Source organism: Hyperoodon ampullatus, assembly GCF_949752795.1.
Source record: "Hyperoodon ampullatus genome assembly, chromosome: X".
Taxonomy (NCBI): Eukaryota; Metazoa; Chordata; class Mammalia; order Artiodactyla; family Ziphiidae; genus Hyperoodon; species Hyperoodon ampullatus.
In genome coordinates this window covers 44370776-44395811 of record NC_136913.1, presented here as the reverse complement: position 1 = coordinate 44395811, position 25036 = coordinate 44370776, and the positions used below count along the sequence as shown (strand labels likewise).

The following is a 25036-nucleotide window of genomic DNA, read 5'->3' as shown; positions in this document are numbered from 1 at the left end:
TTCAGCAGCGGATTCCTGGAGTAGCACCCTGCAGGGTGAGCCTAAGGGTTTAATATGAGGGGCGGGATCTGCGTGTTATTAGAGGGAGGTAGGAAGATCTTTAGGATTATTCAAAGAGCTGGTCCCAGGGTTATTAGCTAAGAAGGCGGGATCACGATGGTCATTCGGGTGGCCGGAGCCTGAATGATTACTTGAGGGTCACTGCCTAAGTAGTAAATGGGGAGCGAGGCCCGGATGAGTTCAAGGAGATGAGGCTAGAATGTTTATATAGGGGGTATAGGCCTATGCTGTTTCATTGGAGGGTCATTAACGGTTTTCTTAGCCTCTTTCATCCTTCAGCCCTTCAGTGTTGGAATGTAAGGACAATAACATCATGGATAGTCACTTGTCCCAACATCCCCTTGCCTCCCAGCCAGGGTTCCTAGCATGGCAAATGAAGTCAGGTTTTAAAACCTTGTGTACTTTTGGGAAGGTTGAACAGTCCATCCTTCCAAGACTTCCTTAATGAATTTTGGGCTCCTGGATGGGGAGAGAGGGTGGCAGAGAAGGATGGGTGCTGCAGGAGAGCAATGGACACGGCCAGCTGAGAATCCAGCACAAGCCTTGAGTCAATATTGTATGTCTCTCCATTTATTTAGGTCGTCTTTAATTTCTTTCAACATTGTTTTGTAGTTTCCAGAGTACAGTTTTTACGCTTCTTTTGTTAAATTTGTTCCAAAGTATTTTATTGTTTCGAGGCTGTTGTAAATGGAATTACTTTCTTAATTTCTTTTTTTTTTTTTTTTGCGGTGTTCGGGCCTCTCACTGTTGTGGCCTCTCCCGTTGCGGAGCACAGGCTCCGGACGCGCAGGCTCAGCGGCCATGGCTCACGGGCCCAGCCGCTCCGCAGCATGTGGGATCCTCCCGGACCGGGGAACGAACCCCTGTCCCTTGCATCGGCAGGCGTACTCTCAACCACTGCGCCACCAGGGAAACCCCTTAATTTCATTTTTGTCTATAGAAATACAATTTATTTTTTTATATTGATCTTATATCCTGTAACCTTGCCAAACTTGTTTATTAGTTCTAATTGTTTTTTTAGTGGATTCCTTAGGATTAATTTGCAAATAGAGATGGTTTTACATCTTCCTTTCGTTAAAAAGAAACAACCAGGGCTTCCCTGGTGGCACAGTGGTTGAGAGTCCGCCTGCCGATGCAGGGGACGCCGGTTCGTGCTTGGGTCCGGGAATATCCCACATGCCGCGGAGCGGCTGGGCCCGTGAGCCATGGCCGCTGGGCCTGCGCGTCCGGAGCCTGTGCTCCGCAACGGGAGAGGCCACAGCAGTGAGAGGCCCGCGTACCGCAAAAAAAACCAAAAACAAAACAAAACAACCAGCCCAAAATGGAGTGACTTGTGCTAAGCCCCACTGATACTTAATAACTAACCTAACTGTAGTTTCAGGCTATCCTACATTTGAATTTTAATCCAATCAGTCTGTGATTTTTTTCCTGGTCTGTACTAGTGAGGTAATCTGCCTAAAACACCCTCCCCTGTCTTCCCCCTAAGTGAGGGTGACCTTGCCAGAAATAATTCACTCTTTTAACGTCCTTGTCCTTTCTTAACACTTTCCAATCTGGACGCCTTTTATTTCTTTTTCTTGCCTACTTTTCCTGGCTAGATCTTCAAGTACAATAATGAATAGAAGTAGCAAGAGCAGACATTGTTTTTCTCCAGATCGTGGGTGCAGAGTATACAGACTGTCACTATTAAATAGGATCTTAGCTGTTTTCTGGACCCACTGTTTCTGATAAGAAGCCTGCTTGTAATCTTATTGGGGTTACCTTGTAGAATAGATGATCAGTCATTTTTCTCTTTGTTCTTTCAAGTTTTATCTTGGGGTTTTAACATTTTTGACTATGATGTGCCTAGGTATCTATCTCTTTGTATTTTATCCTGCTTGGAGTCGGTTAAGCTTCTTGGACATGTAGATTAAAGTTTTTTCATGAAATTTAGAATGTTTTTAGCTGTTACTTCCTTGGATTTTTTCTCTGCTCCTCTCTCTGTCTCTACTTCTTCTGCTACCCCCATTACACATATGTTGGTGCACCTAATGGTGTCCCATATTTGTCTGATGCTCTGTTCATTTTTTCTTGATTCCTTTTACTGTCTGTTCTGCAACTTGCATAATCTGTATTGCCCTCTCTCCTAGTTCACTGCTTCTTTCTTCTGCTAGCCCATATCTACTTTTAGCCCCTCTGGTTAATTTTTCTTTTTGGTTATTGTACTGTGGATGAAAAACTAATCAATCAATCTAAGAAAGAAATGGAAATTTTTATTCAAGCCAAATTTGAGGATTATAACCCAGGAAGAGCATCTCAGAAAGCTCTGAGAACTGTTCCACCCCTTAGAAGTCAAGGCACAGTTATATGTTTTTTGAGAAAGAGGGCTGTACATCAAATGGTGTATTATTGACGGTTTACATAATCCATATCTAAGCATCATCATGGTAGGTCATGTTACAAGATCAAGAAGGAATATTATCTTTTAAGGAGTTGTCTTGTTGATGCTGAAACCTGCACACCTGGTCTGATTAGATTAGAACACAATCGCACCTCAGATGGGATTCAAACCCAGCCAAAACTCAGATTCAGACTTGAACCCATGGGTTGGGACTCAAACCCACTGTCTTTTAATTAAAGTCACTCACCTCGTGTCAAGACTTACTGAAGCTCAGGTTCTTTATGTCTCAGCACAGAAGGAATTCAGCAAGAGTCAAAGCAATAGGCAAGAAATAGACTTATTAATATAGGACTCTTGTGAGGGATACAAGTGTGCAGGCGAGAGGGCTCTGCCCCAAGAAGGAAATTAGTTTTATTTAGGGAGATAGATACACACTCCATAAAGAGAGTGTGGTCCCAAAACATGGGGTGGTTAGTTTTAATGGGCTTGGTAATTTCATAGGCTAACAAGTGGGAGGATTATTCCAACTCTTTGGGGAAGGAGTGGACTTTTCCAGGAATTGGGCCACCGCTCACTTTTTGCCCTTTTATAGTCAGCCTCAGAACTCTCATGGTGCCTGTGGGTGTGTCATTTAGCATGCTAATATATTACAATGAGCATATAATGAGGCTCAAGGTCTACTGGAAGTCAAATCTTCTGCCATCTTGGGCCTACTTGGTTCTAACTACTTTTTGTCCTATCCACAATGGCTATATCATTCTTTTTTTTTTTTTTTGGTTGTGTTGGGTCTTTGTTGCTGCGTGCGGGCTTTCTCTGCTTGAGTTGAGTGGGGGCTACTCTTCATTGCGGTGCATGCGGGCTTCTCATTGTGGTGGTTTCTCTTGTTGCGGAGCACGGGCTCTAGGCACGTGGGCCACAGTAGTCTCAGCACGCAGGCTCAGTAGTTGTGGCTCGCAGGCTCTAGAGTGCAGCCTCAGCAGCTGAGGAACCCAGGCCTAAGTTGCTCCGTGGCATGTGGGATCTTCCCGGACCAGGGATTGAACCAGTGTCCCCAGCATTGACAGGGGAATTCCCAACAACTGCGCCACCAGGGAAGTCCCTGTTGTCGTTTTAAAGTTTGTGCCCTGCCCCCTTCCCTCCTGTTTCAATGCTAGGAGAATGCTGCTCTTTATGGCTGAGCAGGTATTCCTGCTGCTGGGGGAGGTTTGGTCAATGTATAACGCACATACACAATGCACAGTGCAGGGAGAGAGGAGGCCAAAGGACAGAGAAGAATATTTATGTTTAAATTTTTCTTGTCTTGCCATGAAATATGAATTTTATTTATCTTCAGCTCCTGGATTTCCAATTGGTTGTTTTGTAACTTTACTTCTTTATGGATGTCCTCTATTTTTGAGATACTCTTAGCATACTTTCCTTTCGTCTATTCTTTTTTGAACTTTATATTATTTATTTTTTTATACAGGAGGTCTTTATTAGTCATCAATTTTATACACATCAGTATATACATGTCAATCCCAATCACCCAAATCATCACACCACCACCACCACCCCAGCAATTTCCCCCCTTGGTGTCCAGACATTTGTTCTCTACATCTGTGTCTCTATTTCTGCCCTGCAAACCAGTTCATCTGTACCATTTTTCTAGGTTCCACATATATGCATTCATATACGATATTTGTTTTTCTCTTTCTGGCTTACTTCACTCTGTATGACAGTCTCTAGATCCATCCACGTCTCAACAAATGACCCAATTTCGTTCCTTTTTATGGCTGAGTAATATACCATTGTATATACGTACCACATCTTCTTTATCATTCATTTGTCGATGGGCATTTAGGTTGCTTCCATGACCTGGCTACTGTAAATAGTGCTGCAATGAACATTGGGGTGCATGTGTCTTTTTGAATTATGGTTTTCTCTGGGTATATGCCCAATAGTGGGATTGCTGGGTCATATGGTAATTCTATTTTTAGTTTTTTAAGGAACCTCCATACTGTTCTCCATAGTGGCTGTATCAGTTTACATTCCCACCAACAGTGCAAGAGGGTTCCCTTTTCTCCACACCCTCTCCAGCATTTGTTGTTTGTAGATTTTCTGATGATGCCCATTCTAACTGGTGTGAGGTGATACCTCATTGTAGTTTCGATTTGCATTTCTCTAATAATTAGTGATGTTGAGCAGCTTTCCATATGCTTCTTGGCCATCCATATGTCTTATTTGGAGAAATGTCTATTTAGGTCTTCTGCCCATTTTTGGACTGGGTTGTTTGATTCTTTAATATTGAGCTGCATGAGCTGTTTATATATTTTGGAGATTAATCCTTTGTCCCTTGATTCGTTTGCAAATATTTTCTCCCATTCTGAGGGTTGTCTTTTCCTCTTGTTTATGATTTCCTTTGCTGTGCAAAAGCTTTTAAGTTTCATTAGGTCCCATTTGTTTATTTTTGTTTTTATTTCCATTACTCTAGGAGGTGGATCAAAAAAGATCTTGCTGTGATTTATGTCAAAGACTGTTCTTCCTAAGTTTTCCTCTAAGAGTTGTATAGTGTCCTGTCTTACATTTAGGTCTTTAATCCATTTTGAGTTTATTTTTGTGTATGGTGTTAGGGAGTGTTCTAATTTCATTCTTTTACATGTAGCTGTCCAGTTTTCCCAGCCCCACTTATTGAAGAGACTGTCTTTTTTCCATTGTATATCCTTGCCTCCTTTGTCATAGATTACTTGAGCATAGGTGCGTGGGTTTACCTCTGGGTTTTCTATCTTCCTCCCTTGATCTATGTTTCTGTTTTTGTGCCAGTACCATATTGTCTTGATTACTGTAGCTTTGTAGTATAGTCTGAAGTCAGGGAGTCTGATTCCTCCAGCTCCGTTTTTTTCGCTCAAGACTGCTTTGGGTATTCAGGGTCTTTTGTGTCTCCATACAAATTTTAAGATTTTTTGTTCTAGTTCCATAAAAGACGCCATTGGTAGTTTCATAGGGATTGCACTGAATCTGTAGATTGCTTTGGGTAGTAGAGTCATTTTCACAATATTGATTCTTCCAATCCAAGAACATGGTATATCTCTCCATCTGTTGGTATCATCTTTAATTTCTTTCATCAGTGTCTTGTAGTTTTCTGCATGCAGGTCTTTTGCCTCCCTAGGTAGGTTTATTCCTAGGTAATTTATTCTTTTTGTTGCAATGGTAAATGTGAGAATTTCCTTAATTTCTCTTTCAGATTTTTCACCATTAGTGTATAGGAATGCAAGAGATTTCTGTGCATTAATTTTGTATCCTGCAACTTTACCAAATTCATTGATTAGCTCTAGTAGTTTTCTCATGGCATTTTTAGGATTCTCTATGTATAGTATCATGTCATCTGCAAACAGTGACAGTTTTACTTCTTCTTTTCCAATTTGTATGCCTTTTATTTCTTTTTCTTCTCTGATTGCCATGGCTAGGACTTCCAAAACTATGTTGAATAATACTGGTGAGAGTGGACATCCTTGTCTTGTTCCTGATCTTAGAGGAAATGCTTTCAGTTTTTCACCATTGAGAATGATGTTTGCTGTGAGTTTGTCGTATATGGCCTTTATTATGTTGAAGTAGGTTCCCTCTATGCCCAGTTTCTGGAGAGTTTTTCTCATAAATGGGTGTTGGATTTTGTCAAAAGCTTTTTCTGCATCTATGGAGATGATCATATGGTTTTTATTCTTCAGTTTGTTAATACGGTGTATCACGTTGATTGATTTGCGTATATTGAAGAATCCTTGCATCCCTGGGATAAACCCCACTGGATCATGGTGTATGATTCTTTTAATGTGTTGTTGGATTCTGTTTGCTAGTATTTTGTTGAGGACTTTTGCATCTATATTCATCAGTGATATTGGTCTGTAATTTTCTTTTCTTGTAGTATCTTTGTCTGGTTTTGGTATCAGGGTGATGGTGGCGTCGTAGAATAAGTTTGGGAGTGTTCCTTCCTCTGCAATTTTTTGGAAGAGTTTGAGAAGGATGGGTGTTAGCTCTTCTCTAAATATTTGATAGAATTCACCTGTGAAGCCATCTGGTCCTGGGCTTTTGTTTGTTGGAAGATTTTTAATCACAGTTTCAATTTCATTACTTGTGATTGGTCTGTTCATATTTTCTGTTTCTTCCTGGTTCAGACTTGGAAGGTTATACCTTTCTAAGAATTTGTCCATTTCTTCCAGGTTGTTCATTTTATTGGCGTAGAGTTGCTTGTAGTAGTCTCTTAGGATGCTTTGTATTTCTGCGGTGTCTGTTGTAACTTCTCCTTTTTCATTTCTAATTTTATTGATTTGAGTCCTCTCCCTCTTTTTCTTGATGAGTCTGGCTAATGGTTTATCAGTTTAGTTTACCTTCTCAGAGAACCAGCTTTTAGTTTTATTGATCTTTGCTATTGTTTTCTTTGGTTCTATTTCATTTATTTCTGCTCTGATCTTTATGATTTCTTTCCTTCTGCTAACTTTGGGTTTTGTTTGTTCTTCTTTCTCCAGTTCCTTTAGGTGTAAGGTTAGATTGTTTTTTTGAGATTTTTCTTGTTTCTTGAGGTAGGCTTAGTATAGCTATAAACTTCCCTCTTAGAACTGCTTTTGCTGCATCCCATAGGTTTTGGATCGTCGTGTTTTCATTGTCATTTGTCTCTAGGTATTTTTTGATTTCCTCTTTGATTTCTTCAGTGATCTCTTGGTTATTTAGTAACATATTGTATAGCCTCCATGTGTTTGTGTTTTTTACGTTTTTTTCCCCGTAATTCATTTCTAATCTCATAACGTTGTGGTCAGAAAAGATGCTTGATATGATTTCAATTTTCTTAAATTTACTGCAGCTTTATTTGTGACCCAAGTTGTAATCTATCCTGGAGAATGTTCCGTGTGCACTTGAGAAGAAATTGTAATCTGCTGTTTTTAGATGGAATGTCCTAAAAATGTCAATTAAATGTATCTGGTCTATTGTGTCATTTAAAGCTTCTGTTTCCTTATTTGTTTTCATTTTGGATGATCTGTCTATTGGTGTAAGTGAGGTGTTAAAGTCCCCCACTATTATTGTGTTACTGTCGATTTCCTCTTTTATAGCTGTTAGCAGTTGCCTTATGTATTGAGGTGCTCCTATGTTGGGTGCATATATATTTATAATTTTTATATCTTCTTCTTGGATTGATCCCTTGGTCATTATGTAGCGTCCTTCCTTGTCTCTTTTAACATTCTTTATTTTAAAGTCTATTTAATCTGATATGAGCATTGCTACTCCAGCTTTCTTTTGATTTCCATTTGCATGGAATATCTTTTTCCATCCCCTCACTTTCAGTCTCTATGTGTCCCTAGGTCTGAAGTGGGTCTCTTATAGACAGCACATAGATGGGTCTTGTTTTTGTATCCATTCAGCAAGCCTGTGTCTTTTGCTTGGAGCCTTTAATCCATTCACGTTTAAGGTAATTATCGATATGTATGTTCCTATTACCATTTTCTTAATTGTTATGGGTTTGTTTTTGTACGTCCTTTTCTTCTTTTGTGTTTCCCCCTTAGAGAAGTTCCTTTAGCATTTGTTGTAGGGCCGGTTTGCTGGTGCTGAATTGTTAGCTTTTGCTTGTCTGTTAAGCTATTGATTTCTCCATCGAATCTGAATGAGATCCTTGCCTGGTAGAGTAATCTTGGTTTTAGGTTCTTCCCTTTCATCACTTTAAGTATATCCTGCCACTCCCTTCTGGCTTGTAGAGTTTCTGCTGAGAAATCAGCTGTTAACCTTATGGGAGTTCCCTTGTATATTATTTGTCATTTTTCCCTTGCTGCTTTCAATAATTTTTCCTTGTCTTTAATTTTTGCCAGTTTGATTACTATGTGTCTCAGTGTGTTTGTCTTTGGGTTTATCCTGTATGGGACTCTCTGCGCTTCCTGGACTTGGGAAGGAAGACAGTCCTAGGCCGTCTTCATTTCTTTTCATTCTTGTTTCTTTATTCTGTTCCACAGCAGTGAATTCCAGTATTCTGTTTTCCAGGTCACTTACCCGTTCTTCTGCCTCAGTTATTCTGCTATTGATTCCTTCTAGTGTAGTTTTCATTTCAGTTATTGTATTGTTCATCTCTGTTTGTTTGTTCTTTAATTCGTCTAGGTCTTTGTTAATCATTTCTTGCCTTTTCTCCATCTTTGCCTCCATTCTTTTTCCAAGGTCCTGTATCATCTTCACTATCATTATTCTGAATTCTTTTTCTGGAAGTTTGCCTATCTCCACTTCATTTAGTTGTTTTTCTGGGGTTTTATCTTGTTCCTTCATCTGGTACATAGCCCTCTGCCTTTTCATGTTGTCTGTCTTTCTGTGAATGTGGTTTTTGTTCCACAGGCTGTAGGATTGTACTCTTCTTGCTTCTGCTGTCTGCCCTCTGGTGAATGAGGCTATCTAAGAGGCTTGTGCAAGTTTCCTGATGGGAGGGACTGGTAATGGGTAGAGCTGACTGTTGCTTTGGTGGGCAGAGCTCAGTAAAACTTTAATCCACTGACTTCTGATGGGTGGGGCTGAGTTCCCTCCCTGTTGGTTGTTTGGCGTGAGGCAACCCAACACTGAAGCCCACCTGGGCTCCTTGGTGGGGCCAATGGCAGACTCTGGGAGGGCTCACCCCAAGGAGCACTTCCCAGAACTTCTGCTGTCAGTGTCCCCGTCCCCACAGTGAGCCACAGCCACTGCCAGCCTCTGCAGGAGACCCTCCAACACTAGCAGGTAGGTCTGGTTCAGTCTCCCCTGGGGTCACTGCTCCTTCCCCTGGGTCCCGATGTGCACACTACTTAGTGTGTGCCCTCCAAGAGTGGAGTCTCTGTTTCCCCCAGTCCTGTCGAAGTCCTGCAGTCAATTCCCACTAGGCTTCAATGTCTGATTCTCTAGGAATTCCTCCTCCCATTGCCAGACCCCCAGGTTGGGAACCTGATGTGGGGCTCAGAACCTTCACTCCAGTGGGTGGACTTCTGTGGTATAAGTGTTCTCCAGTCTGTGAGTCACCCACCCAGCAGTTATGGGATTTGATTTTACTGTGATTGTGCCCCTCCTACCGTCTCATTGTGACTTCTCCTTTGTCTTTGGATGTGGGGTGTCTTTTCTGGTGAGTTCCAGTGTCTTCCTGTCGATGACTGTCCAGCAGCTAGTTGTGATTCTGGTGTTCTCGCCAGAGGGAGTGAGAGCACGTCCTTCTACTCTGCCATCTTGATTCAGTTCTGGAGGTCAGAGTTCCTAAATTCGAGGTGTTGTTAGGGCTACATTCCTCCTGGAGGCTCTAGGGGAGAATCAGTTTCCTTGCTTTTTCTGGTTTCTAGTGGCCACTTATATGCCTTGGCTTGTGGCCCCTTCTTCTATCTTTAAAGCCAGAAGCATAGCATCTTCCAATCTCTTCTCTTTGCTCCTGTCATCACATCACTTTTTCCTCTCTTACGTCTTTATACATGACTTCTTACTTCTTTGAACAAATATAATAGCTGTTTTTGAAACCATACACCTCAGACTGGAACTCAAGTCCAGCTGAAACCCAGATTGGGACTTAAACCCACTGTCTTTTAATTGAAATCACACACCTGGTCTCAGGACTTAATGAAGCTCCGGTTCTTTATGTCTCATCGCAGAAAGAATTCAGTGAGAGACAAAGGGATAGGTAAAAAGTGGATTTATTTAGAGAGATACACATTCCATAGACAGAATGCAGTCTTTCTCAAAAGATGATAGTGGCCCTGGGAGAAATACACTCCACAGACAGAGTGTGGACCAGCTCAGAAGGCGAGAGGCCCTGAAATATAGGGTGTTTAGTTTTTATGGGCTGGGTAATTTTGTACACTAATGAGTGGGAGGATTATTCCAACTATTTTGGAGAAGGGGCAAGGATTTCCAGGATTTGGCTACCACCTACTTTTTGGCCTTCTATGTTTAGCCTCGGAACTGTCATGGTGCCTATGGGTGTGTCATTTAGCTTATGCTAATATATTAAAATGAGCATATAATGAGGCTCAAGGTCTCTTGGAAGTTGAATCTTCTGCCATCTTGGACCTAGTTGGTTCTAACCAGTGTATATCTTATCTTCAACTGGTATGTCATTCTTTTAAAGATTTTACCCTGCCCCCTTCCTTCCTGTTTCACTTTGAAGTCTTTATCTGTTAGGTCCTACATTTGGGCCCTCTAACAGTTTCTGTTTCCTGTTCCGCCTGCTCCTGCCATGTATGGGTCACATTTTCTTGTTTTTTTGCATATTTCACTGAACATTTTAGATAATATATTATAGCAACTCTGGATACTGATCTGCCCATTTTTGTTTTCATTTGCTTGTTTATTTATTTAGTGACTTGATTGGACTAATTTAGTCAAATCTATTTCCACCTGATGTCCTTCTTCAAAGGGTTCAGGCTTGGGCATGAGCACACTCACCCTGGAATGACCTTGCTTTTATCCAGGCTCTCTTTGTTTCTTTCCCTGATCTCCTAGTTTAATTTCTGGCTGGTCTGCCTGTATTGATACCACACCTAGCTTAACCGGTACTAATTTTTTACAGTACCCTGGTGCATAATTTTTTCCAGTTAACCAATTAAAGTCTTATTCAATTAAAGTCAGGACCCTTATTCAATTAAAATATGGGGTAGTCTTTTTTTTAATCTTTTTTTTAAATTGAAGAATAGTTGATTTACAGTGTTTCAGGTATAAGTATGGTGTAGTCTTTGAGAGCAGTCTCTGTGGCTTGCTCTGACCCTAGAAGGATTCTTCTTAGCTGTTTCTCTCTGTTTTGCTTGTTGCTATCTTGGAGATACCAGCCGCCACTTAACTGCTCAAAAAGCCCTTATTCTTTAACTTCTTGACTTTCTGTCCAAGTAAATCAGTCCCCTTAAGGAGAGCTATCAAACACTCTGTTCTTTGTACTCCCCCTCAAGAGCTGGGGGTGGATCAGAAGCCCACTTCTCTTGGAGTGACTGACACTCCTCTTCTATGAGCAGGGTGCTGGGGAGGTATTATCTGCTTGTCTTTCCCAGTGTGGAACCTCCACTCTAACAGTAAGCTGTGGAGTGGGCAATTGGGGCCCAGTATGCTTGGTCTGCCACACTGGGGTAAAGCTTCCACCCTAAGAATGGGGCCTGGGTGGTAGAAGAGAGCCCCAGACCTCTTAGTCATGTGTTCCCAGAATAGAGCTTCTGTAACATGGGGCTGGAGGAGATGAGACATGCTGGTAGCCTACCCCTCATGAGGAGAAACCACTGCCCTAGACTGGGAGCTGGAGGGAGAGAGAGCCCCATGTTCTTGGCCACACTGTCCTGGAGTAGAGCTTCTTTTTGTCACACTGAGCTGGGGTGCAGGGAGGGAGCAAGTCATGACCCAAGTGCCAGACTCTTGGTGTTCTTACAGTGATTTATTGGAGTTTCTTTAACAAATGCTTCTCCATTCCTGTATGCCCTTACGCAATTCCAAGAGACTTTAAAGTGTTGTTTTAAAAAATAATTTTCAGTAGTTAGGGTTGCTTTGTTGAGGATAAGGTCTACCAAGCTCCTAGTGCTACTATTCTGGAAGTGCTTCTCTATTTTTTTAAAAAAGTGAAATATACCTAATAGAGAAGAACATGCATACAACATACATGAACAGTTTGACAAATTGTAAAATCAGTACAGTACCTGTGTGACTCTCACCAGGTTAAATAAGAGAATGTTATTAATTTCCCAGAAATCCCCTACATATTCCTCAAATTGCTTTTTCCATTTAACGAAATATTGTAGCTATTGTTCCTTGTCAAGCCATGAAGAATTTTTAAACCTTTTTAGTAAAAGTATGACATACATTCACTCATTCGCATACAGAACATCCTGCCCCAATTTTCCATTCTTTCCTTCAGATCTAGTCTTAGAAATGGAGTCACTGGGTCAGGGAAGGCATATATATTATTATACTGCCCCTGATAAATGTTGAATCAATTTGTGCCCCTATCAGCAGTGTATGAACGTGCCCATTTTCTTCCATCTTTAGTAACTCTGGGCATCATCCATAGTACTTACTATTTTGTGATCTTGGCCAACTCAGTTACCCTCTCTGTGCTGCAGTTCTCTTATATGTAAAATGGATTTTTAAAATAGTTCCTACCTCACAGAATCCTTTGGAGGACTAAATGAGTGCTTAGTTGGGCAGTTGGCATAGAGAACTTACCACAGAAGTATTTGTCATTTTTACTTTTGGTCTTTACCAATGAGTTAAATGAAGAACAACATTTTATTATTTATTTATTTGCATTGCTTTGAGTATTAGTGAGGTTGGGAATCTTTACATGTGCTTCATGGCTATTTGTATTTCCCATTTCATGAACCACCTAATTATGTCCACTGCCCATTTTTCAGTTGGGGGTTGCTTGTCTTTTATAGTTATTGAACTACAGGAGTTCTTTGTGTATTGAGTACATTGTCCCTATACCTTTGATATACATTACTTTTTTATTTTTATTTATTTATTTAAATTTTTGGCCACACTGCATGGCATGCAGGATCTCCCCGACCAAGGATCGAACCCACACCCCCTGCTGTGGAAGCCAGAGTCTTAACCACTGGACTACCAGGGAAGTCCCTATATTACTTTTTTTTAAAATTTTATTTTAGCTGTATTGGGTCTTCATTGCTGCACGTGGGCTTTCTCTAGTTGTGGCGAGTGGGGCCTACTCTTCATTGCGGTGCGTGAGCTTCTCACTGCAGTGGCTTCTCTTGTTGTGGAGCACGGGCTCTAGGCACGCGGGCTTCAGTAGTTGTGGCACATGGGCTCAGTAGTTGTGTCTCGCGTGCTCTAGAGCACAGGATCAGTAGTTGTGGTGCACGGGCTTAGTTGCTCCGCGGCATGTGGGATCTTCCCAAACCAGGGCTCGAACCCGTGTCCCCTGCACTGGCAGGCGGATTCTTAACCACTGTGCCACCAGGAAAGTCCACCTACATTCCTTTTTTAAAACACAAATTTTGTCATGTCACATAACCTTCTCATGACTCTCTCATCACATGCAGCAGTAAGTCCTAAGCCTCGAATTCCTTGCTACCCATGACCACGCCACTGCACATCACTCCAGCTTCACTTCCTGCCATCTTTTAGAAAGCTTTTTAAATCTCCAGCCCCTCTTAGAAGTGGTATCATGTACAACTAATCCCCTTCTGTCTTCTCAGCCACCCCTTCCCACAGCCCTGTTTGTCTGCAGCCATAACCACACTTGTAACCATGGGTTTTTCCCATAATCCCATATGAGTACCTTGAAGGAAGGGCATGTAACAGAGTAGGTGCTCAATTAATGTTTATTCAATGAACAAAAGAATAAATGGTTGAATTTGCAAAACTTTCATATTCTTCCTTCATTGCATGGCAAGCAAATACTTTTCTCAATGCTTGTATAGAAAAAAATTCCTGATTTTGTTTTCAGAATAAAGGAAAGATAGGAAAAAAGTGTCTTTTCTCCCATTACATTTTCACCACGAAGTTTTGCATCAGGACTTGGCATGAGCTCTGTGGCACATGTCAGGGGTGAGTCAGAGACCAGGTGTGAACCAACCCAGAAGGCAAGACCCTCAGGGACCTCTGGCCCTAGCCTGTGTAAGCCTGTATTGTGCACACTATCTCAGATGGCTGCTTCAGGAAATGGGTATCACTTCAGCCATGGACAGTTCACCTCCCAGGCAATGTTCACATCATTAGTAATAAGATATAATATTGTGAACCCTCTGATATGATGTAATGAGAAGGGCACATCACCTTTGTGTCATTCTTGCCAGGAACCCATAACCTCAGCCTAATTGTGAGAACTCATCAGAGAAGCCCAAACTGAGGGACATTCTACAAAATAACTGAACTGTACTTTTCAAAAATGTTAAGGTCTTGAAAGACAAGGAAAGAACAGGAATTTTCACAGATTGGAGGAGACTTAAAAAGGCATTACCAGGGCTTCCCTGGTGGTGCAGTGGTTAAGAGTCCTCCTGCCAATGCAGGGGACACGAGTTTGATCCCTGGCCCGGGAAGATCCCACATGCCATGGAGCAACTAAGCCCGTGTGCCACAACTACTGAGCCTGCGTTCCAGAGCCCGCGAGCCACAACTACTGAGCCCGCGTGCCACAACTACTGAAGCCCACACGCCAAGAGCCCGTGCTCCACAACAAGAGAAGCCTGCACACCTCAATGAAGAGTAGCCCCCACTCCCCACAACCAGAGAAAAGCCCATGCGTAGCAACAAAGACCCAACGCAGCCAAAAATAAATAAAATAAAATAAAATAATTTTTTTTAAAAAAGGCATTACCATTATATGCAAAGTATGATCCCAGATTGAATCCTGGAACAGAAAATTATCATTTAGTTAATTGTATTGCATCAATGATAATTTCCTGATTATGATAATTATACTATTGTTATATAAAATGTTTAGGGGGGATCTAGATATACAGGGACTCTCTGTACTATTTTTTCAACATTTCTTTTAGTCTAAAAGTATTTCAAAATAAAAATTTAAAGTTTTTTTTTGTTGTTGTATATTTTGAAAACCAAAATGGCTTCTCCCTTGAGATACCAGGGCCCATCCCAAGGTGCCCACGGCTTGTAAGCCTCAAAACATGGCCACGAAATTGATTGAATATTGGGCTTCCTGTTTTCAAGAGCAACCTCTGACCCACCATACTATTCTACTTTCCAAACATTGTGACTATGTCCCTATTTCATTTAATTATATGTGTGTATATATATATATATATATATATATAATTGAATTTCATTTAATTATATGTATAGCTTCACATTTAAAGGCTCTAGTATATTCATATCACCCAAACCATGTGCTATAATTCATTTAGCCCATCCCCTTTTGTTGTTCATTTAAGTGGTCTTCAAGCTTTTGTTACAATAAATAATACTCTGATGAATCTCATATAAAAATACTTTTGCACATCTTGGATGATTTCCTTGGGTTGAATTTTTAGCAGATTTGTAGTATTCTTTCTTGTGACTATTTGTTTAAGTATCACTCTTCTACTTCACAAACTCTTAAGGTATCCTACTCAGAGGCGTGTGTCTCATTAATCTTCTGAGGGCTTAGGACCTGGCTCTCACAACATATTTAAAGTTGGTAGGAACTATTTTTTAAAAAATCCGTTTTGAGTGTCATTGTTCCCCACTAGACTTGGAGCCTCTAGAGAGGAGGCCAGACTATTTTATTAATACAGTTGACCCTTGAACAATGTAGGCATTAGGGGCACCGACCCAGCACAGTCTAAAATCTCTATATAACTTTTTTGGCTGTGTTGGATCTTCGTTGCTGTGCACGGGCTTTCTCTAGTTGCGGCCAGTGGGGGCTACTCTTCGTTGCAGTGTGCGTGCTTCTCATTACGGTGGCTTCTCTTGTTGGGAGCATGGGCTCTAGGTGAGCGGGCTCAGTAGTTGTGTCTCGCAGGCTCTAGAGCACAGGAGCGCAGGCTCAGTAGCTGTGGCGCACAGGCTTAGTTGCTCCGCAGCATGTGGAATCTTCCCAGACCAGGGCTCGAACCCGTGTCTCTTGCGTTAGCAGGCGGATTCTTAACCACTGTGCCACCAGGGAAGCCCAGGTTTTTTTCTTAATGATTTATTTTACCTACATTTCCCACACCAGTAGGGCACAGTAACGTGCACACAGTAGGCGACCAATAAACGCCTACACGAAGAAGTGACGACTTAGCAAGAAGGAAGCCACCTTCTACCACGCCTACCTTCCCCAAGAACTACATTTCCCTGTACGCTTGGCGCCACGCGCTCTTGTGAAGTAAAAAGAGCGGCAGTTACTTCCTACTGCCCCTATCCGCCTTCGCCTGGCGGTGCCGCAGTGTTTCCTGGGAAAGGTAGTTGTAGCGCTGGCGGTCAAGCCCCAGCAAAGCAAGCGCAAACTAAACTTCCCAGCAAGCAGCGCGCCGGCCTGGGAAGAGGGGAAGATGGCGGACGCCAAAGATGGTGTTTTGAGGCCTGCGGGAGCCTCCAGTGCCCCAATTTCATTCAGCTTCAGTCGCACGTCCGCCCGGAGATGGCTGACGGGAGACGCGGCTCCGGAGAAGGATTTCTTGAAGACCGAGAAACGGAGGGAGCTGCAGAGGTAAAGCGCTGGGCGTTTCATCCCTTGGAAAGCGGTGCGGTGGGTGCCCGCGGGAGGGTGGAATCTTGAGTTGATTTTCTTGGTGACAGTGGCCTGGGAAGTGTGAAGCCCAGCCGGAGAAAATCTGTGGAGGTCAGAAGGCGGGAGTTAGTAGGGGAGGTGGGGAAATTGGACCTGTTGGCCGAGGGGATTGAGAGGAGAGGATGTATTCCTGAGAGGGAGTGTCTTTAGGACTTGGGGACCCTGAGGAGCGTGCGTTCTGAAAGAAGGAAAGGAGGGGAGAATGACAGGACTCCTAGTGTCCCAGGTGAAGCGTTGGGGCTTCTCCCATACGGGGAGCAGGATGGAGTGGCAGATTCAGGTTGGGGGAGGTGATCGTCAGCTTAATTCGGAAAGGACAGTCTGAGGGAGGGACTTCCAGAAGAGAATCAACAATCCAGGAGGCTGGTGTGGAGCCTGGAGCTGGGGAGAGAGTCTGGGCTGAAGATGGTGATTTTTCTGTCATAGTGGAAACCACGGAAGTGGGTCTTGGGATGAACAGAGGGTCCAGAACTGAGGACTGATTCCTTGAAGGCACTGACATTTAAGAGTTGGGGGTGGGGGAGAGAATCCAAAGAAAGCACCACCAGAGATATAACAGGAGAGCCAGACAGGAGAAGGGAGGGTGTAGTCAATGGGGCTGGGGGTGTGTTTGGCTCTTGTGTTCCTTCTGAATGAAGGGTTGTGGCTCAGAACTCACTGATTGTGCTACTCTCCCAACTTCACTCCTGTGTGTCCACATCAGTGTGCAGCCCTCAGAAGCCCCCAAGGAACTTGTCATCCCTTTGATCCAGAGCGGCCCTCTCAGGCAGCCACCGACCCAGGCCCCTGGGCCATCCACACATACTGAGGTCTTGGTGGATGGGATGCTGTCCCAGGCTGTGAAGGAGCTCATTGAGGGTGAGTGATCCCTCCTTTGCCTTGTCCTAGTGAAGGAAGAAGGGGAGCAAAATGGAAGGATAGGGTGGAACCTCATTGCTCCCTCCCATTCTTCTTTAGAATCCACGAAGTCTCTGGAGGAGAGAGAGAATGCGGGTGTCGACCCCACGCTCGCTATCCCCATGATCCAGAAAGGATGCACCCCCAACGGGGAAGGGGCAGACAGCGAACCCCGGGCTGAGACAGTGAGCTGGCCCCTGGCCTCCCTCCTTCCCCAGTCTCTCACTGCCCTGTCTGCCAGGACTTGCGTCCCTGCACAAAGCAGGCAAAATCTGTGTGTGTACTAAAGGCCTGCTGCCTCGCCCTGCCTCCTTCCATCCTTTTTGGAAGCATTAACAAATGAATCCAGATATTGAAGTGTGAAAAGATACTTGGATTCTGGGATTATCTGAAGGAGATGAGCAAAGGGAACAGGAACTGTAAAGATCCTGAGGGTAGACTCTGCCTGGAGTGTTTGAGGAACATCAAGGAGACCAACGTAGCTGGAGTGGAATGAGTGACAGGGAAGGGTAGTAGGTGAGGTCAGGAGTGGGCCGTGGTGAGGACTTTGGCTTTTACTCTGAGTGGGATGAGAGCCATGGGAGGGCTCTGAGCAGAGAAGGGACAAGGCTTATGATTTGACAGGCTCTCTCTGGCTGCTACGAGCAGAACAGACTAGTAAGCAGAGCTGGAGGCAAGGAGAGCAGCAGTCCAGGCTAGAGGTGATGGTGACTCAGATCAGAGTGGTAGGAGTGAGGCCGGGAAGACAAGTAGGGTTTAGTGAGAGGGAAGAGGAGGGTGAGTGCTCCTGATGGCAGCAACCACCCAGACAATGGCATGGTGGCAGAAAATCGGTGTGGTGTGTGTCCATCCGTGACAATCTGTGGTGTGTCTAGAGCGAATATAAAGAATTGAGGGAGTGATGATGGGAGGTGATAACAGGAGAGGTGAGGGGTGTGTCCACAGAAGTAACCAAGTCTGTCTTTCATACCCATGGACCCTACTTTTCACCTCTTCATTCACAATTTTTTGGCAATGCTTGTTTGGGTCCTAGTTCTCCTATAGCCCCAAAGCAGAGAGACTCTTTCGACTGAACTGTTCTCATCAGCCTTCAGACATCCTCTGGTATCTTTCATCTTAAAAAGACCTTCACTTCACTCTCCATCCTGTTTCAGCTTTGGCCTCCTTTCTCTAATTTTCCCTCCTCTCAGAGCCTTCCGCATCTCAGTTGATCACAGTTCCATCCATCCTTCCTCTTCAAAATACATCCAGAATCTGACCACTTCTCACCATCACCACTACCACTTCTCTGGTCTGAGCCACCAGCATTTCTCATCTGGACTATTGCAGTAACTTCCTCACTGGTCCCCTTGTGGCTGCCACCCTATCGTGGCTCCTGCCCAGCTCTCCTGATTAATCCCTTACCACCCCTCTTTGCCTCCACATCTGTTTCAGTCAGATTGACTTTCACAGTGCTCTCCACACATAGCAGATCTTGTCCTGCCTCAGGGCCTTTGCTCTTACTTTTCTCTCTGGAGGACTCTTATCTTCAGGGTTCCCTCTGTCTCTCCTGGTCTCTGCTCAAATATCAACTCACTGACACTCCTTTCTTCAGCCCTGTGCATCCCCTTAACCTGCCTTATTTTTCTTCATATGACTTATCACTACCTGGCCTATCATGTTTTATGAATTTTATTTATTCTGTCTCCACAACTAGAATGTAAGCCACCCAAAGGGCAGGAGTTTTTGTCTATTTTGTTCACTGTTTTATCCCCAGCACCTAGAACAATAGCTGGCACAGAATAGGTGCTTTATAAAGATTTGTCCAAGGACTGAACATGGAGGAAGAAAGTGAGGGATGGCAAGAGGAAATAAAAATTCACCCTTGAGCTGACTGGAAAAGAAGTCTCGAGGGTCACCCAGTGGGTGATAGCAAGTACACTTCAGAGGGCCCACTGTAAGCCAAGCCTGACCATCCTTCTTCTGCCTAAACCCATAGGTGCCGGAGGAGGCTGATTATGAGGCAGTCCCTGTAGAGGCCTATGGGCTGGCCATGCTGCGGGGCATGGGCTGGAAACCTGGCGAGGGCATCGGCCGTACCTTCAATCAGTGAGTTTCTAGGGTAGGGGTGGGGGACAGCAGACGGGCCAGGGAACAGACCCCCATGGTTACCGCCCACCTAGAACCATCCAGGCAGGGAGAAGGGTACATTACCACCCTATGTATTTCAGTAGCCCCTTCCACTACTCTTCAAGCCTCCTATTTGCCCTTTGAAACTCCATTAAGAGATCCTGTTATGTAAAGATTGCCTCTCTGGGCATCAGCTTCCTCATCTGAAAAATGGGGATAATAACAGTACTGACTTCCCAGGGCTGTTGTGAGAGTTAAGTGAAATGATACACATAAAGCACTTACAGTAGGCCCTGGCCCCAGATAAGCATAGGCTAAACACTTGCTATTATCATGATCATACAGATTACAATCCGTTCTCCACAGTTCCAAGCTCGTAAAGAATTCTGAAAACCAAACATTTTTTTTTTTCATAAACTATTTGGCAGCCAAATGTGAACTGAATTGACATTGAGCTTTTTACAATCTGTTTCTCTTGCTTGGTGTGAATAGTCATGGTTTCCCCTGTAGAAAAATTAGTATATTTGGTTATTGGGATCTGCCTCATATCCCACTGTAAATACTGTGTCATAGATGTTATACACCGTAGGTTATTAGGTTGAACCAAATAAAATTGCCATTTCTGCAGGTCAGAAATAGTCCCTAATATGAGATTGGGAAGGATACTCTCAAACATATTGATAGGTTGGGATTTGGGTGGTGGTTGGGGGTAGGGGTGGGGAACGGAGCACTGAAGACCAATGCATCCCCCGAACAAGCCCATATTCTGTGTTCCCTGCAGAGTGGTGAAGCCCCGTGTCAACTCACTGAGGCCCAGGGGGTTAGGGCTGGGCGCCAACCTGACTGAGGTCCAGGCCCTGGCCCCCAACGGCCCCCACCACCTGCTGAGGCCAGATGAGGAGCAAGAGAAGGATAAGGAAGACCAGCCTCAAGGACTGGTGCCTGGAGGAGCTGTGGTGGTTCTTTCTGGCCCTCACCGAGGCCTCTATGGGAAGGTAAGGAACCAAGATGTGCCTGGAGCCCAAGACAGGCAGCAGGGAAAACTGACATGAGGGTCAGAGGGAGGCAGAATTGGGTTTGGGGTATAAAGGCTGGAAGTCCTTGTCTTTCAGGACTGCCTGGCCTGCTGCCTCATTCAATAACTCAGGACTACTTGCTGGGCCTTTCTGAGCCTCAGTTTTCAACTAAAAGGGAGAGAATGCCATATGGCACAAGTCCCTGAGGATTACATACTTAAAGTGTATCCAAGCCCCACAGTCTGCTGGGAGAGGCACAGGGGTCGGGCCTGTTAGAGGTAAGGGTGGACAGCGTGGTCCTAGGAACGTGGGTCAGGTCCACTCACTTCTTCCCCCCAACACTTTAGGTGGAAGGCCTCGACCCTGACAATGCTCGGGCCATGGTCCGTCTGGCTGTGGGGAGCCGCATGGTGACTGTTAGTGAGTACTGCCTGCGGCCTGTCTCCCAGCAGCAGTTTGACAAGAACTCCTTGGATCTGAGTGAGTGAGCCTCTTAACCTAGCTGGGGGAGTTGGGGAAGTATTCCTGGTGCGGGAGGTTAAATCTGCAGAAGGGCAGGACAGTGGTCTGCCTGGCAAGAGTGACTTCTGGTCAGAGTTAAGAGGTGAGAATGAACATAGTGGTTTATTCAGTTTGATTGAAGAGAGGTTGATCTAGTACCCTTGGGTCTTTAGCCTCTTTCTGAGGAAGAAGGAACGAGTGTGGAAACCAGTTCCTACCCTTGGGATGTCTTTGTCTCTTTGGGGTGGTGAACCTCTCTTTTGCTAGGGACTGACAGTAGCTAGGACTAGGGCATGATGGGGAGAAAGGCATTCTAGGCATGTCAGAGGATGGATCCATTTGGCACGTAGGCGGTGGAAGCCGACAGCCCTCCAGGAGTCCCTAGCCCGCCCTAGGCCGCTGACTCAAGTAAGCACTGACAGGACGGGCTAAGGTGGTTGAGCAAGGCTTCCTGAAGGAGGCCGAGGCAGTTGAAAGGAAGGGGAGAGCATTCTAATAGCCCAGACAGAGGCTTGATGGTGAGACGGGCACTTTGGCAGATGGGAGGTGGCCTGAGGCTGAGGTGTGGCCTGGAAGGGAAGAGAGGGAGACATTGAGGTTGTTTCCTGGTTCTCCCCACACCCCCTTGAACAGGCCAGGTGAGCAAAACTTCCCCAAGGCAACAGAATGGAACAACCTCGTCATGGAAGGCCCTTCAGGATCAGGACCTCCACGTCCGGCAGGAGGACTCAGCGAGGAAGCGGAAACACCATCCAGACCAGTGGGACCCTGAGCATCTCAGATGGAGGTAGGGGACAGGGCTGTGGGGAGGCTCCAGCAGTCAGAGAAGGCTTCTAGGGCAAGGCATGTGCCTAGAAGGAACTAGGAATGGCATTATGAGTGGGTTTTAAGACATCGGCAAAGGTGGGATGACCAGAATGTGCCCCTGATAAAGAACTAAGCCTGGTGTTGGCCCCGCTCCACAGACAGGATGAGCCTGCTGCCAAGAGTGAGAAAGCAGCTCCCAGGAGTCAGCACTGGCTGCACAGGGACCTGCGTGTGCGGTTTGTGGACAAGCTGCACAAGGGTGGCCAGTACTACAACAACAAGGTGGGAGCCCCGCACCTGGGTCCGCTTTCTCCCCAGGGACTGGGCCCTCTTAGCTCTCTAACGTTCTCATATCCCCTGGCCCTTTCCCCAGATGACAATCGAAGATGTCCTGAGCCCAGATACCTGTGTGTGTCGGACAGATGAAGGCCAGGTCCTGGAAGGTGAGTCTGAGGGATGGCCATTGGGTCGTTATCATCCTGGAGGCTGATTGAGAGGGCTGTCTTGGGCCAAGAGCCTGGCCCAGGCAAAGGCGGGAGGTTGGACAGAGTTAGGTTTTTTGCAAGGCCCAGCATCCTCTAACAGATCATTAGACGCTTCCATGATGGTGAATATCTGAGCCCCACTTTCCTCTTCTGCAAAATTAGCATGGAGATAACCGATTTCTCCCTCTTATAACTGGTGCCTTGTAGGGATGTGTGTAAGCTCCCCGTGCAGGGCAGGGCATACAACGTGCCCACAGTAAATGGTGTCTGTTATCACCCCCACCCATCATCATCATACATAAATGCTCCCTTTATTACAACTATTGCCAGGAACCGCTCCTTAGGTTTCCTCCCTGTGAAATGGATGTGGGGGCCTCGCATCTGTCAACAGGCACAGAGTGGCACCAGGGAATACAGGAAAGGCCCTTCTGACAGGACCCTGACTGGGCTGACCCTTGCTGCGGGCCTCACTCCCCTCTCCTTGTCCACAGGCCTGAGGGAAGACATGCTGGAGACCCTGGTCCCCAAGGTCCAGGGCAACCGGGTGATGGTGGTGCTGGGGCCATGGGCTGGAACGGTGAGTCCAAGACCTGGGAATGGGCGCGGGAGCACTCAGGGAATGTCCCTGAGTCTGGGTTGGCCTTGCTGACTCCACCCGTCCCTACTCTAGGTGGGCCGTCTGCTGGACCGGGACAGAGAGCAGAGCCGGGCTCTTGTGCAGCTGCAGAGAGAGAATCAGGTGGTGGAGCTTCACTATGATGCCATCTGCCAGTACGTGGGCCCCAGCGACTCGGAGGACTGACCTGTGGACACACTCCCATCCCCCAGGTTGTTACCAATCCCATACAGTGTGAAAAGCCTGCCTTCACGAAGGTGGGGGGCTCATGGTTCCGCCCTCCACTTGCAGTGCAGCCCTGGGACAGGATGGACCAGAAGGGAGGCTAGAAACAAACCCAGTATTTACCAGAACTTAGTATATAATAAAAACCAGTTCAAATGCTTTGTAACACGAAGAGATCATAAATGGTGTGCTGACACCAGTCAGAATGGCCATCATCAAAAAATCTAGAAACAATAAATGCTGGAGAGGGTGTGGAGAAAAGGGAACACTCTTGCGCTGCTGGTGGGAATGTGAATTGGTACAGCCACTATGGAGAACAGTATGGAGGTTCCTTAAAAAACTACAAATAGAACTACCATATGACCCAGCAATCCCACTACTAGGCATATACCCTGAGAAAACCATAATTCAAAAAGAGTCATGGGGGGCTTCCCTGGTGGCGCAGTGGTTGAGAGTCCGCCTGCCGATGCAGGGGACACGGGTTCGTGCCCCGGTCTGGGAGGATCCCACATGCCGCGGAGCGGCTTGGCCCATGAGCCATGGCCATTGAGCCTGCGTGTCCGGAGCCTGTGCTCCGCAACGGGAGAGGCCACAACAGTGAGAGGCCCACATACCGCAAAAAAAAAAAAAAAAAAAAAAAAAAAGAGTCATGTACCAAAATGTTCATAGCAGCTCTATTCACAATAGCCCGGAGATGGAAACAACCTAAGTGTCCATCATCGGATGAATGGATAAAGAAGATGTAGCACATATATACAATGGAATATTACTCAGCCATAAAAAGAAACGAAACTATTTGTAATAAGGTGGATAGACCTAGAGTCTGTCATACAGAGTGAAGTAAGTCAGAAAGAGAAAGACAAATACCGTATGCTAACACATATATATGGAATTTAAGAAAAAAAATGCCATGAAGAACCTAGGGGTAAAACAGGAATAAAGACACAGACCTACTTGAGAATGGACTTGAGGATATGGGGAGGGGGAAGGGTAAGCTGTGACAAAGCGAGAGAGAGGCATGGACACATATACAGTACCAAACGTAAGGTAGATAGATAGTGGGAAGCAGCCACATAGCACAGGGAGATCAGCTCGGTGCTTTGTGACCGCCTGGAGGGGTGGGATAGGGAGGGTGGGAGGGAGGGAGACGCAAGAGGGAAGGGATGTGGGAACAGATGTATATGTATGACTGATTCACTTTGTTATAAAGCAGAAACTAATAATAATTTTAAAAAATGGTGTGCTGAGCTGTGAGTGGAGATGGGAGCTGCACTGATTGAGGTGGGAACCAGTCCTTTTTTCAGCCCCACTGCCCAGCTTGGGCTGCTCACCAAGTGGAAGGATCCATCCGCTCCCGAGCTCACTATCGGAGTCCAGAAGCTATGAACACTGTCCCCGAGCAGAGACTAGGGATTCTGGAACACCACATCTCTGGACAACTTTCTGAGCAAGAATCTAGCAGGCTCTGCTTTTACTTTTGGTCCAGAGTAGATGCCCAGAGGATATCTTGAGCCTGTGACAGGAGTCAAGTGGAAGGGAGGCTTCTCCCCACCAATGGGACGTGTTAGCACTACTTTCCACAGGAGCCAGTTAATCTCGGGGCCCACGTTTTAGTCCCAAAACTTTGAAGGTGAAAAAGTTTTGTCTATCTCGAGTAGAATTTCTCTGGTTGCTCCACATAACTGGGTTCTCAGAAAGGTTATCCTTTTTCCATTAAAGGGTTCCAGAGAATCCTTTTTCCTGTTTAATGGCCTAAGATACAAAATCAACAAGGGAAGAAAAAAA

At 45.1% G+C, this 25036-nt stretch overlaps 1 protein-coding gene across 2 annotated transcripts; it reads left to right on the top strand.

The window, feature by feature from the left end:
* Nucleotides 1-16356: 16356 nt before the first annotated feature.
* On the top strand, nt 16357-23402 carry GPKOW (G-patch domain and KOW motifs; the record flags this gene model as incomplete). 2 transcript variants are annotated; one of them, XM_079727541.1, is made up of 11 exons in its annotated part: nt 16357-16514; nt 17299-17453; nt 17553-17677; nt 19471-19580; nt 20383-20596; nt 20965-21097; nt 21752-21878; nt 22084-22207; nt 22299-22368; nt 22902-22987; nt 23081-23402. In XM_079727541.1, 11 exons carry the CDS (start codon nt 16357-16359, stop codon nt 23210-23212), a joined length of 1434 nt encoding a protein of 477 aa, XP_079583667.1. In that variant the 3' UTR covers nt 23213-23402. The 2 variants fall into 2 exon arrangements, with proteins under 2 accessions (XP_079583667.1, XP_079583666.1); XM_079727540.1 differs by having other exon boundaries at nt 21752-21905.
* Between the last annotated feature and the right edge of the window lie 1634 nt (nt 23403-25036).